Source organism: Naegleria lovaniensis, assembly GCF_003324165.1.
Source record: "Naegleria lovaniensis strain ATCC 30569 chromosome Unknown tig016, whole genome shotgun sequence".
NCBI lineage: Eukaryota > Heterolobosea > Eutetramitea > Acrasida > Naegleriidae > Naegleria > Naegleria lovaniensis.
The window spans coordinates 68,969-83,542 of record NW_025407838.1 but is presented as its reverse complement, the minus strand read 5'-3'; the positions used below and the strand labels follow the sequence as shown (position 1 = coordinate 83,542).

The 14,574-nt window shown below is 38.9% G+C and overlaps 5 protein-coding genes across 5 annotated transcripts; 4 read left to right on the top strand and 1 right to left on the bottom strand.

Annotated features, from left to right (window-relative positions):
• Positions 1–698: 698 nt before the first annotated feature.
• Positions 699–4,056, top strand: C9374_002557 (uncharacterized protein; the record flags this gene model as incomplete). The annotated part of the gene is made up of 4 exons (XM_044691988.1): positions 699–945; positions 1,039–1,206; positions 1,383–3,656; positions 3,743–4,056. The coding sequence occupies 4 exons, from the start codon at positions 699–701 to the stop codon at positions 4,054–4,056; spliced, it is 3,003 nt and encodes a 1,000-aa protein (XP_044550104.1).
• Positions 4,057–4,076: 20 nt separating this feature from the next.
• Positions 4,077–8,852, top strand: C9374_002556 (uncharacterized protein; the record flags this gene model as incomplete). The annotated part of the gene is made up of 1 exon (XM_044691987.1): positions 4,077–8,852. One exon carries the CDS (start codon positions 4,077–4,079, stop codon positions 8,850–8,852), a length of 4,776 nt encoding a protein of 1,591 aa, XP_044550103.1.
• Positions 8,853–8,948: 96 nt separating this feature from the next.
• Positions 8,949–9,485, bottom strand: C9374_002555 (uncharacterized protein; the record flags this gene model as incomplete). Its single annotated transcript, XM_044691986.1, has 1 exon — positions 8,949–9,485. The coding sequence occupies one exon, from the start codon at positions 9,483–9,485 to the stop codon at positions 8,949–8,951; it is 537 nt and encodes a 178-aa protein (XP_044550102.1).
• A 285-nt stretch (positions 9,486–9,770) lies between these two features.
• Positions 9,771–12,410, top strand: C9374_002554 (uncharacterized protein; the record flags this gene model as incomplete). The annotated part of the gene is made up of 1 exon (XM_044691985.1): positions 9,771–12,410. The coding sequence occupies one exon, from the start codon at positions 9,771–9,773 to the stop codon at positions 12,408–12,410; it is 2,640 nt and encodes an 879-aa protein (XP_044550101.1).
• Positions 12,411–12,752: 342 nt separating this feature from the next.
• On the top strand, positions 12,753–14,501 carry C9374_002553 (uncharacterized protein; the record flags this gene model as incomplete). Its single annotated transcript, XM_044691984.1, has 1 exon — positions 12,753–14,501. One exon carries the CDS (start codon positions 12,753–12,755, stop codon positions 14,499–14,501), a length of 1,749 nt encoding a protein of 582 aa, XP_044550100.1.
• Positions 14,502–14,574: the final 73 nt, after the last annotated feature.

The following is a 14,574-nucleotide window of genomic DNA, read 5'->3' as shown; positions in this document are numbered from 1 at the left end:
AATGTTAAATCTAAAATGTTGAGGCTTCACAAAATTGAGGCTACACTTTATGTGATAATTAGGCGTGGATGACAGGAATGTGAACAAGCACACACACGGGAAGGTTTTTATGACCCTCTCGTGCATTTCCGGAAACAACACCAACATAAACGGACCCTCATTCCGAACAAATTTGGATATTTCACTATTTCATTGCTTGGGGTTGAATCACACATGTTGAAGAAGCAAAGGATGACAATGAAATTTCCATAGTTTTCAGTAAGAATTCAACGGATATGTTGACTCCTCAATTCAAACACTCGTAGATATTTGATGCAGAGTTGTGAATTTTTGGATTGCTATGCTGATCAATTCTGAATGTTGTTGTGGATACGATCCTGCTTGAAGAACCTTCCACACCACCACTTTGCAAACATTTGAAGGTTTTTTAACGAATTAAGCTTCAAACTTGCCCTTTGTTTGAACATTCGAAAAAAAGGCACCACACCTCAGCGTACCTATCAAGTCACACTCTGAATCACTACCACCCTATTGCAAACTTTTACTCAGATCACACACTCACCCAGAGCGTAATTTTTATTATTCATACGTGACTTATACTTCTCTGTGTAAATATCCTCAATTACGGACCGATCACCGATCACAACCACTCACTATTATCATCATCATCATTACTGCTATTCCATAAACGCCAAGAAATGAGCAACCACAATCACAACACAATTACAACTGATAGTTATGCTATCGTTGGTCTCTCGTGTCGTCTTCCTGGTGCCAAAGACAAGCACGAATTTTGGAGGCTCTTAACTGAAGCCTCAGAACACATGACAGATACACCTGAATGGAGATGGTCAGCGAAGAATTATGAGTCCAGTGACGCTTCCAATGTACCTGGCTTAATGTCATCCTCACGTGGAGGTTATATTCCAGAAGATCAAATCAAAGGTATGTTCTATTTTCATGTGTATTCATATAATCTTTTCGAATGACTTTCAATTGGATCGTATTGTTTGTACACTCACTCAACATCATTCACAGGCTTTGATTGTAACGTATTGGGCGTAAGCCAAAAAGAAGTTGAAGTCATGGATCCACAACAACGTTTGCTTTTAGAATTGACATGGGAATGTTTGGAAGATGCTGGAATTAGACCAAAGAAAGACTCCACCAATTCTAACTTATTCGATGAGACCGGTGTATTCATAGGTATTGGCCAGTTGGATTTCTATTCTGTCCAATTGGATAACAACAATTTTGAGAGAATTACTTCATATACTCACAATGGTAACACATTGAGTATAGCTTCTAACCGTATTTCCTTCCTCTACGATTTTAGAGGCCTTCCATGAGTATTGACACTGCATGTTCTTCATCCTTGGTAGCTGTCCATCAAGCTTGTCAAAGTTTGAAGAACAATGAGTGTGAAATGGCTATTGCAGGTGGTGTCAGTTTGATTTTATCACCTGCTCCATATGTTGAATTTAGTAAGGTTGGAGTTCTTTCCAAAGACGGAAAGTGTAAACCTTTCGATGAGAGTGCTAACGGATTTGTCAGAGGTGAAGGAGCTGGCTTGGTTGTATTAAAGCCTCTTAAGAAAGCTATTGAGAGTGGAGACTACATTTATGGAGTCATTCGTGGATCCAGTGTGAATGTCGACGGTGCTGCTGAAGACAGCTTGATCACTCCATCCTCCATTACTCAATCCTTGAACATGAAAAAAGCATACGAGCGATTACCAAGTGAAACTGCACAATTCTTGTCTCCTTTCGATGTTGACTATGTCGAATGCCACGGTACAGGTACTGCAAAAGGAGACGTTGTGGAAACTGTTGCTATTGGAGATGTCTTTTCAGGTGAACAAAGAAGCAAACCACTCTATGTGGGAAGTGTGAAGGGTAACATTGGTCACTTGGAATGTGCTTCTGGTGTTGCTGGTCTTATTAAGGCCGTACTCATGATGGAAAAACGATTACTCTGCCCAACCATCAATGTGAAAAAATTGAATCCAAAAATTCCTTTAGAAAAATATAACATGAGAGTTGTGACAGAACCAGTTCCGTTAGTCAAGAAGAGTGGATCGAAGCCACTACTTTTCGGTGTCAACTCGATGGGTATTGGTGGTGTGAATGCTCACGTCATTTTGCAAGAATATGAAAAGGAACAAGTTGAGCGAACTGCCACTACAACCACAACAACAGAAAAACAACTTTTAATGCTGTCAGCACAAACCATTCCTTCACTACAACGATTTGCTCAAGAATTGACAAGCAAGGAGTCACTCTACGATGAACAATCACGCCTCAATGTTTGTACAGTTCAGAACCAATTCAGGGCTCATCACAAACTCCGAACATGCCTCGTCACATCAAGCGTTGATGATTGCTTGAAGCAATTGAAGACATTAGCAACTGAAACTCCAGATGCTTTAAAGCAAAAAGGACTCGTCACCAACACCAACCGAAGTGACAAGGGTTTGGTATTTGTGTTCCCTGGTCAAGGTCCTCAAACCAAATCCATGGGTATCATGCTCTACAACAAGTACGAAGAATTTAGAAAGGTTCTCGATGAGTGTGACGCCTTATTCTCCAAACTTTCTGGATGGTCATTGGTTGGAAAATGGATCAAGGAGAAGAGTCTCTCTGATGACGACATGGATCATCCAAAGTATGCTCAACCAGCCATCTTCTTCCTCCAAGCAGGTCTCTATGCCTTGTTGCGATTGTGGGACATTCAACCCTCCGTGGTGATTGGTCACTCTGCTGGTGAGGTTGGAAGCGCATACGCTGCTGGAGTCTACACTTTGGAAGAGGCCATCACTATTCTTTACTGGAGAAGCACATTGCAAGAAAAGACATGTGGAAGCGGTAACATGTTGGCTGTTGGAGTTTCTCCAGCTGAATGTGAAAAGTTTTTGGATGAATATTTGGAAAATCCAACCGATCGAAGTGCCGTTGTTGTAGCTGCTATTAACGGTCCAGCCTCGTGCACACTCGCAGGATCTCCTGATCTCATTAACAAGCTAGAAAAGGATATCTCCAAAGGAAAGGGTGTATTCTGTAGAAAATTGAGAGGATATTGTGCCTTCCACTCTCAATATCAAGAACCTATTAAGGAAGAAATGTTCAATGCATTGAAAGGATTTACTCCAAAGACTGTTGGAAAACCAACTCTTTTCCCACTCTTTTCCACTGTGACTGGTAAATTGTATGACACAACTGTTGAAACTATGGATGTTAGTTATTTGTGGGGCAACGTCAGACAAGCAGTGTTATTTAGTGAGCCAATTACTGAACTTCTCAGACAAGGATACAAGGGCTTTGTTGAAATCAGTCCTCACCCAGTCTTGGCTGCATCCATCAAAGAGTGTGCTCAAGAACTTGGGCTTGAAGATATCAAGTGCTTTTTAACATTGAAGAGAGGTGTCGACGAACAAGATACCATGCTTGGATGTGTCAAAGATTTGTTCCTCAATGGATTTGTTCACAACGCTACATTCACTAAAAATATGAAATGGAATGACTTGTTTGGTAAGGTCAAAGTTCCACACTATCCTTGGGATCGATCACAACTCATTTGGAATCAAACGGAAGAACAAGCAGCTGAGTGGAGGCGAGGATACCCAACTACTTTGGTTGGTCACAAGTCGTTGAGAACAGGTAGTGTGACATTCCAAAACAGAATTTCTTTGATCACTTCCCTAACTTGAAGGATCACGTAATTCAAGGTGACATTATTTATCCAGGTGTGTCTTATGTGTTGATGTCTTTGCATGCAGCAGTTGCTCAAATTAGATCCAATGAAAAAGATTCTGAACAGAAAGAACTTGCAAAGCAATTCATCTTGCAACACTGTGATTTCAAAGATGCCCTCTCTCTTTCTCAAACCACAAATGGTGGATTCATTGTTGAGACAGATGTCACTCCTTTGAATCAAGCCACTCAAAACAGTCAAATGATTGAAATTAGAAGCAAGAGAGGTTTGGAGGAGTGGAGCAATCATTACAAGTGCTACTTGAGAATTTTACCCCAACTAACCTCAAGTCGCATCCTGATTTGAACGAAGCCAAAACTCGTTGCATGGAAGTATCCATGATAAAGACTGAGCTATATTCCAAATTGCGAAAGATGGGTTTGGAATATGGACCTGTATTCCAACAATTGGATAAGATTTATGTTGGTAAAGGAGAAGGAGTTTCTGAACTGTCGCTGAAGAAGAATCTATCTACCGTAAATTCTGATAGTCATGTGAAGAAGTCTATTTTGGACATCAAGAGAGAAAAGTCAGTATTGGAAGTTGGTATTTTGGACTCTTGTTTGCAATCGCTTATTGCCATTGCAGAAGAAGACAGCATTGTTTACATTCCAGCCTCTATTGAGACTTGTGTCCTCAATACTGATGTTTGTTTGAATCAAAAGGTTCCAGATATGGACAGTATTTCAGTATACTGTAAATTGACCAATCAATCTCAATACGAGCTTGAGGGAGACGTCTTTATTTATGGGCATAAGGCTGGTTATCCAGATGTTCCAATTGCCTCCTTCTTGTGTGTCAAATGTAGAGCCATTACCCAACCTTCATGTCCAACTATTTTCACACTTTCCTCCAATGACTGTTTGTACAATGTTGAATGGAATGCCGTGAACAAGGAAGCCCTTGAAAAGATCTTTACTACGCCTGATGAAGCTAGCCCTGCCGAAGAAGAAACCCCAAGATGGGTAGTTGTTTCTGAAAAGCCATTGAGCGACTCAGATGACGCGACAAAGTCTGTGTTTGCTTCCTTGGAAGACCTGAACGTCTCCGTTGTGAATGGAGAACAAGTCATTTCCATGTTGCAAGAAAAGCACCAAATTGATGGTATTGTTTTTGTTTCGAATGTGACAGTATCTGACCAAGTCGCTCAAGAACCAAACACCTGGTTATTGATGAAGATTATTAAGGAGCTTGTGAATATTGAATTAGATGCTGGTGAATGTAGTACCAAATTATGGATCGTTACTAAGGGAGCTCAACTTTCATACACAAGCCCAACCACAGCTCAATTTATTGGTGTTGGAAGAACCTTCAGAAGTGAACACCCAAATATTTTGAGCTTGATGTTAGATTTTGATGAAAAATTGAACTTGAATGACTCCTCTGTGGTTACTTTGTGTGGAAAATTGCTCAGAAACGCAAGCTCATTGGATTTCAATGAATTGGCCATGTCATCAGATGGTACACTTAAATACTTGAAGGTCGTCAAACCAACTCAAGTTACGAAACCTAATGCTCCAGTGACCTTAAAATCTAATTCCATTGGTTCAGTAAGTGAATTGACATTCCAAGAGGTTGAGGAATTTGTTCCACTCGAAGCTGATGAAGTTCGAATTCAAGTTAAGGCATCCGCATTGAGTTTTAAGGATTTAATGTTCGCACTGGGTAGAATTCCAGATAAGGCCTTTAGAAGAGGAGGTAAATGGAATCCTCCATTCGGATTGGAATGTTCTGGTGTCGTTGTCGAAGTTGGTTCACAAGTTGCCTTGAATGGCCAATTCTCAATTGGTGATGACGTTGTGTGCATTGCTAGAAAGTGTTTCTCGTCCTATGTGAATGTCAAGGTTCAACTGGTTGCCAAAAAACCATCATGGATGACTTATGAGCAAGCTTCAACCATTCCTTCAGCATTTTTAACTTCATGGTACAGTTTGGTTCATGTGGCTCGTTTGAAGAAGGGTGAAACTTGTTTGATTCACTCAGCAGCTGGTGCTGTTGGTTTGTCTGCGGTTCAAATTGCTAATCATGTGGGTGCAGTAACAATTGGTACTGTTGGACGTGGTGAAAAGAGAACATTTTTAGAGACGGATGCAACTTATAAGGTGACCTATACGACAGATTCTCGATCGACTCAATTCCGTGATGATGTCATGAAATTCACCAATGGAAAGGGTTGTGATGTTATTTTGAACTCGTTGGCAGGAACTGACATGTTGTCAGCAAACTTTGAATCTTTGGGACCATACGGTAGATTTGTTGAAATTGGTATTAGAGACATTTATGATGGAACTTGTGTGAATTTGCAACAAATGCATAGAAACTTGAGCTATTCCTCTGTAGACTTGGATCGAATGATGGATGAAAAACCAGAGCTCGTTCAACAAATGTTCAAAGAAATCATGGATCTCATGGAACAAAAACGTCTCTTCCCACTTCCTCTCGTTGTCTATGACAAGGAGAAGTTGCATGACGCCTTCAACTTTATGGCTCATGCCAAGCATATTGGTAAAATTGTGTTGAACATGACCAATGAAGATCTCTCAACTGCCGTTCCAAGATATCAAAAATTGAAAGAAGAAATGAAAGGTTTGACCTTCTCTGATGATAAGACACATCTCGTTGTCGGTGGTTCACGTGGTGTTGGTTTGTCTCTTGTCTTGTGGCTCTTGGAACAAAAGCAAGTGAAGAATTTGGTCATTTTATCAAGAAGTGGAAAATTGACGGATGGTGCCTCTAAGGATCGTATTGAGGAATTATTAAGACAAGATAATTCGATTAGTCTTTCTGTGTTGGCCTGTGACGTTTCAAACAAGCAACAAGTTCAACAAGTTGTGACTCGAATTCGATCCGAATTGAACTTACCTCCTTTGGAATCTGTATTCCATCTTGCCACCGTTTATGAAGATGCATCCATTAACAACATGACTGAAGAAAAATTCAATTCTGTCATTAATGCTAAGGCAGTTTCTGCTTGGAATGTTCATGAAGCCACACTTTCTGAATCTTCTACCTTGAAATACTTTGTCATGTTCTCTAGTTTCGTGGCTATTAACGGTAACATGGAACAATCCAACTATGCTGCTGCCAACTGTGTCTTGGATGCTCTTGCTCACTACAGAAAATCAATTTTGAATTTACCTGCATTGAGTGTGAACTTTGGAGCAATTGACGATGGTTTTGTTTCTCGTAAATACTCGACAAAGGTAATTTTGAGATCGAGAGGTTTCATTTCAATGCCAATTCCATTATTGGTCAAGTGTTTGGAAAAGGCATTGATCGAACAAGAGCAGGACACTACCACAAGTGCACAAAAGATTATCAGTTGTATTGATTGGAAAGATCACTCGGATAACTTTAAGCATTTGAAACAAATGTTTGGTGAATTGTTCGTTGAAAGTACCACTAATAATGCTGCTCTTGATGCTGCCACTAGTCAATTATCGGTCGATCAAATGATTGGTACTCAATTGGCAAAGATTTTAGGAGTTCCTTTAGAAACCATAGAAATTACTGAACCACTGAGACAATACGGTATGGATTCATTGATGGCCACTCAACTCAAGAACTGGCTTGATAAGACTTATCCTCGTGGTTCCATCACTACCATTGACATTTTGAAGAAGGACACGACTGTGAAATCTCTTGCTGCCAAGATTAGTGAAAAGATGACTGACTCCTCCAATTCCAAGAAGGATACAACAAAGAAGAGTGAAACAGTGGTCAAGAAGCCAAGTACCTCCACGGCTGCCTCTGCTGGTGCTCAAGATAAGGTGGTTGTTCCATCTCAAGTTGTCACGACCATTTCCACGAACAAACCTGCAACTCTCTCCTCACCAGCCATCTCAACCAGCGTTTCACAAAAGACTCTCTCACCACCTTCTCAACAACAACAGCAACACGTGAATGAAATATTGTCGAAGACTTTACCAAAGACTGGACCTGTGAAGGACTTTATTACTCACGCACGAAAGGCCAATATGAAAAATGCTTCCAATTCATTCATTCTTGGTATGGGAACTGCTAATCCACCAAGCAAATCACAAGAAGAGCTCTTCCAAGGTATCATGAAAGATTACAATACTGCCGATGAAAAGATTAGAGAAAGAATTTACAATCTCTTTAAGGGATGTGAAATTAAGGAAAGATGTGTCGCTTTCGATTTCACTAAATATTCTACCAATGATTTGAAGACCATTGAAAGTCGAAACGAATTATTCCATCAAATTGCTCCTGAATTGGCCTATCAAGCTGCCAGTAAGGCTCTCGAAGAATGGAAAGGAGATGCCAAAGAAATTACTCATCTCATTACTTGTACTTCCACAGGTATTGCTGTACCAAATATTCACTTGAAATTTATGGATCGATTGGGACTTTCTCGTTCTGTGGAATATTTCCCAATTAACATGTCTGGTTGTGCTGCTGGTTTAATTACATTGAAGACTGCTCGTGCCCTCAACGCTCTCAATCCAACCAAGAATAGAGTGTTGATTATTTGTATTGAATTGTCCTCTGTCCACTTTAGAATTTCAAATAATACTGATGAAAAGATTGTCTCGGCTATTTTCGGTGACGGTGTTGCTGCTATGGTCGTTGGTGCTCAACCCAATGCCTCAAAGGGAGAGAAACCAATTTTCGAATTATTTGAAACTCATTCCTACACAACTCCAAATACTGAAGAATGCATGACTTGGAGAGTTTTCAATGATGGTTTCCATTTGAGCTTGTCACCAGAAGTTCCACAAATTATCAACAATTCTTTGAAGGAATATGTCAATACACTCCTTAGAAAATCACAACACAAGGATGAGATTGTATTGAAGCAAAATTGTAACGTATTGGCTCATCCTGGTGGTAAGGCCATCTTGTATGCTGTTGAGAAGGCTCTTGAAATGAGTCGAGACGAATTGGAGGCCTCGTGGGAAATTATGAGCAAGTATGGTAATATGAGCTCTGTCACTATCTTGTTTGTCATGGAATACTATAGAAGAACTCAACAATATCTTAACAATGAATGGTCTTTGGCTGTTGCATTCGGCCCAGGAGTTGCAACTGAGTCCATTATTTTGAGAAACACTTGCGGAGGTGCTTCCACTTTGCCTTAACAAATGTAAATAAACAAAATTGATTTAAGATATTTTGTCTACTTTTTGAGTACAATGGAATTACAATCATTAGATAATGTTACGGAGATCAAAAGTTCAATTTTTAATGTTGGATAATACAGTTTGTTCAAATGAATCATTTTCAATAAATTCTTTCAATTTCGAGTTCATATGTTTTTTAAGGAATTGTTCTTGCTCTTGGGTGAGAGGTGAATTCAATTTTTGAAGTGCTCCTAATATTTCTGTTTTCTGAGAAATGAATTCGGATTCTGGAATTTTGTGCAATCGGAACGAAGTTTCCAGTGATGATAGTTTTTCCTTGATTTGATTAGTATTTTGCTGTGCAAACATTTGAATAATTTCCAATGTCTTAAAAGTCTCTACACAGGCGGCACGAACAGCCATTCTAAACGATCGAATATCATCCCGAAGTATTTCATCATTTTGCCCAATTTGATTTAACGTTTGTTGAAATTCTTCCAACTGTTGCAACGTTTCCCTCTTTATTTCCAAATATTCCTCTTCCGAGTCCAGCATTTCTTTATCATTCTCCACGTCTTGTAATTGTTTCAATAATCGGGAGAGTTGTTGTTGAATTTGTTGTTTTAAAACATCGGGTGGGTGGTTGGACATTTTTTTTGTGTTTTTATATTAATAATTCCTTATTGAGAGGAATATATTTTCTATCATTACTTATATGTTGCACTTTAGTTGGAACAAATCAGATTTTCAACGAATTGGCCATCAGGGTTCTTTAGTTTTGTTCGAATCACTCTTTTCAGTTTTTGAATTACCTCATCTTCAAAGAATAATGGTTGAAGATACAGGTTGTCATCAAACTAGGTTTGAAAGAAAATTGGAAGATATTAAGGAGGAAGGGAGGACTTTGATTCAATAAAGGAAGTGTTTACAAAAAAAATGCCTTGTTATACTGAGCCTCCTCCGCCGTGTGATGAGGTTGTGAGCGCGGAGAAGAGTGTTCGTCTTGAAGATACTGTCATTCGGAGATGGTTATTGGATATGAATGATGCTCCCAATCATGATTATTTCAACGACGCTTTTAATTCAAAAAGGAATCTCAAGTACCACACATCTGCAAATAGGTCTTCAAAACGATTTCCCTATGATGATCTATTCTGCGTGATGGTCGAGGGTAAAACAATGACACTTATTGATTTGTTTTGGGGAGCATCTGTTCAAAAACAACTAGATTCCATTCGAATGGTATTTGTGAGTAAGAGAAAGGATGATAATAACAAGAACCTTCTTAAAGGAATTACCACAAAACCGATAAATCTCACTTTTGAAACTTGCAATGCTTATCTGAAGGAAATGAGTATTGATTGCATCAAGTTTGGAATTTATGAACAGTCTGTATTTCCGAGCCATTTGCTGTCTCCAAATGAACGCAAAAAACTCATGGAAGAGCCACAACAAGAATTTAAGAAATTTTGCACAACCAAATTGGTGGATATCTATGAAAGCCTTGTGACGAATGAAGGAAATCAAGACCGAGCGCTTGTCACCGACGTAATAGGAATTTCAAATCACGAACGCTCTCACGATTATTCCTATTTTGTGACAAATCATGTGGTAATAAGCGTATTCGAATTTATTGATACATATACTCTTATTCAAACATGCAGCAATGTTTGTTCGAGTTGGCATTCCATGATATTGTATGACAATCACAATGTTTGCCACTATCAAATATTCGGCAAAAGAATTGCACACGTTTTTTTGAGAATTGAACGAAATTGTTTCAATGCAATGGAACAAGAGCTCCAATTTGAAAATTCAAATGCTTTGTTTTTTTTTAATGATGAACATTTGGATATAAAACTGTCACGAATCAAAGAGATATACAATCACAGGAATTGGCTGGATATTTACTTACTGAGTGGAATGTTTCATTTAGAAGTCACCGAAGAATATATTTTACAAAAATTGAATCACCTCACTCACACAAATGATACTAACACAAGTGATTTAAGTAAGAAGTATTACTATGCTTTGTTTAAATTTGACATTCTTCAATTTTTTCCCCAGTTGCATGAAAATCATATTCTGGTCAGAAAATTTTCAAAATCAAGGAAAAAGGTGGTTGTGGTGACCAGTGAAAAGTTGCCACCGAATTATCACCAATCATTTCTTTCCTCTGGAAACGGTATGATCACGAACATTGTCCATTTCGAAAATGATTCGCCTTTGAACAGTCTCAAGATTGTGGAAAACATGATCATTCGGCAACCATTGTTGTCACCAATACGAGCCACAGAAATTTTACCATCGAACACTTTCAGTATTGACTTTAAGAATGGCATTCCTCTCTACCTTGAATTTTTGGAAGACATTTCACACTCGCTCTGCAGTCAAAAGAACTTTAAACACATTTTAGATTTCAAACCCTTGAATCAAGTGCAAAACATACGGCAATGTTTATTGAACATGTTGATGAAAGCAAGGCATTTTGCATACGTTATACTTGCCAATCATCCACTTCAGAATTATGCAGTTGGAGATGATGTATTAATTGGGCTTCATCTTTTGCTGTTGAATGATTTCTATGGATACGACAAGTTGTTGAATCTTCCGCTCATTAATTTCACTCAATTACTTGCGACAAGGAAGATCATTTCACAAAATCGACAACATGGAATTTTGAACACAACAGAAACAGTTTATTTTGCTCAAACTTTGGAATTGTTTCCAGAATGGATGAAATTGGATTGGCTTCAAGAAATGATTGATGGAAATAATGGAGGAAATTTTATCGACATGAACCAAGAACTGCTGTCACCTTTTAAGAACGCCTTTAACGCTATCGACTTTCTTCAGGAGCACATTGTTGACATGAGTGAAGCTTGTCCAGTGACAGGTTATCAGTACGAAAAGAAATGCTTTGAACATTGGTTACATACTTCATTGGAAGAGTACACATCGCAACTACATGTCCTGGAACGACTTTCTCCAACCAAAAGTGTGGACCTGTTGTTGCATTTTCACTTGTTGCATCCACATCATTTTGTTCAAGATAGTTTTCGACTGGCCAAAATGGTGAAATCTCATAATTTCAATTTTCTCAACTATTACAAGATGTTCATTCATATTCCCAAAAGTAATAATGTGACACATGTCATGCAAGCCCATGCAAGTGACAAAACTCTTCAGATGAGAGTGTTGGATCATTCATACGAAACCAATACGAGTGGAAATAATTATGTCATGCAATTGGTGCCTGTGGTGGATCATCTTTCAGCATGGTCATTAACTTTTCCATTTCTCAAAAAGGCCATTCATGTGAAGAACACCACAACGATTGACCTCAAGCAAGCAGAAATTGGTCTTGATTACTATTTAAAAACTGAGAATCAATATTGGAGACTGCATGAAGACCAAATTGCTGAACACATGCCAGCTCCCATCGAGTTCATTTCACCCAAAATTGTGAACCCTGCCACTCGCGACAAGCTCTATCTGTTTTACGATGAAAATTTCGGTACATTTTCGCTGAGTGACAGCGATGAGTGTTTGTTCAGCTTTGAAAGAATACAATGAGTGTTCTAATTTTATTAGATTGGAACTTTTACTGTTCAGCTCCTGCTATTATCTTTTGGATTGAACCAAGATCAAGGAAGGCACATACATGAAATTCAAGTACTTCTTCTGGTAGGGTTTTGACGTGCAGCATATTTTTCCGATTGAAACTATTCCTAGCTATTTAATACGCTTGAACTTGAGCATGCAGGTTTGAACTTAATATTTGTCGCCAAGGTATTATAGTAAGACTGGCCCTATCACGTTACTCACGCCTTCTTTTGTTTTGCTCATGCCGTTCAACTTCAATTTAACTCGAGAATTTTGTCGTGATGTTTAATACTCTGGGTTCAGAACAAAAAAATGCACAGCAAGCAAGGCAACCAGTTGCTTGAAATTTCTCGCAAATCGTGCAAGCACATTGAATTGTTACAACATGGCGGAACGGTCTTGCAAAATTCAGAGCAGGCGTGTAAACAATTTGAAGAAGATGATGATTATTTTGATGATGGTAATGGCTTGTTTGATGATGATCAGCAAGATCAATTGGCACCTCCCGCACCTCATCAACAACAACAACAATCAATCATCAGTTCCAATCAAGTTGCAAGCGAACCCTACACATATTGGTATCATAGTGTGCCATATCCTGAAGAATCACATGCCCTGACCATCCTGTACAAGAACCGATTGTTTGAAGTGAGAATTTCTATGCAAGATATTGCCGTTCATACTCTTTTGGACGCTTTAAATGTTGCGTTGATAGATCCTGAAAAGTATTCGGGTCCTACGGGAAGAACCATCGACGTTGACTCTGAAGATTATAAAGAGATTGCAAAATTGAAATGGCAAACCTATATGGAAAGTCGGTTTTCTTCGAGAAAACCAAAGCCGTTACCAGCCAGCAACAATAACAACGACGAAATGTACGACGATGAATTGTTAAATAGTATGATCACACCACATGTGATGAGCGAAAGAATTTCTTGCAATATGGCATCGTTCAATTCTACCAACTTGAGCTTGCAAGAGACATATGTTTTATTCCAAGCTATATGCGTCGATGAACAAACTGGATTGGCTTACATGTTTGGAGGAGCCATTCATTCGTTTCCACGAAAAGTTTCCAAACTGTTTGTTGCCATCGATTTGGAAAGATTATGCATTATTGAAACAGCTGAAATTGATGATATTGTTCCTCTGGAAGGCCATAGCATGGTTAAGAGAGGTGACAAGCTCTATGTATTTGGAGGAAACACCACAGGTTCATTGTTCTTGAATGATTTGTTTGAGATTGATATTTCAGAATTTGAAGAGTATTGTTTAGAATTGAGACGCAGAGATGAGCAAGGGCTTGGTACCGATGATCTTGTCATGCCAACACCAAAGGCACGACAAATTACGGCTACCAATCACAATATTGTGACCAATCGAGCATATCATACTGCTGAATATTTGCCAAAGTATGACGTTATGGTCAGCTATGCTGGAAAAGTCAGAAAGGGTCCTGATGCCCCCATGCTGAATGAGATTTTAATTTATCACTTTAAGAGAAACGAATTTCAAATTATTCAATCTGAGAACATTCTGAATCCGTCTATCTCCACATCCACTTTACCACGTGCTCACGTATGTCATTCCACTCGTGTTTACGGCTATGAAAAACATTATTTTAATGCCAATTACAAATTTGCAAGTGGACTCGAAAATTGTTATCAAATGGGCGTTTATGGTGGTTGTAAGAGCACAGAATACGATGACGATGCGACTCACGATCCACACCTTTACATTTTCTCATTTATTCCACATGGACAACATAAGAACCCAACTGCATTGAATTCATCGTCAAGTTATCTCTTGGATGTATACATTACGAAAATTCTCATTGTGGAGCGAGTCAGCTCAACCTATACCAATGTGACATGGGTTCCACAATCATCCAGCTTTTACTTCTTGGGATCGTATTCGGCTCAATCTAGAAACAAGCTCTCGATCTTTACAATGAATTTTTCAGACACTGGAACCATAGAAAGGCAATTCCAACACAGACTTGTGCCCTTACTGAATGCCAAACATTTTACAGACATTTCTCTCGAGTTTAGTGCAAATTAAATAGAACATTTTTCTTCTCACAAATGTCATTGGATTGAGGCACGTGACTCCATGTCGCCTCAGTCTGATCGCC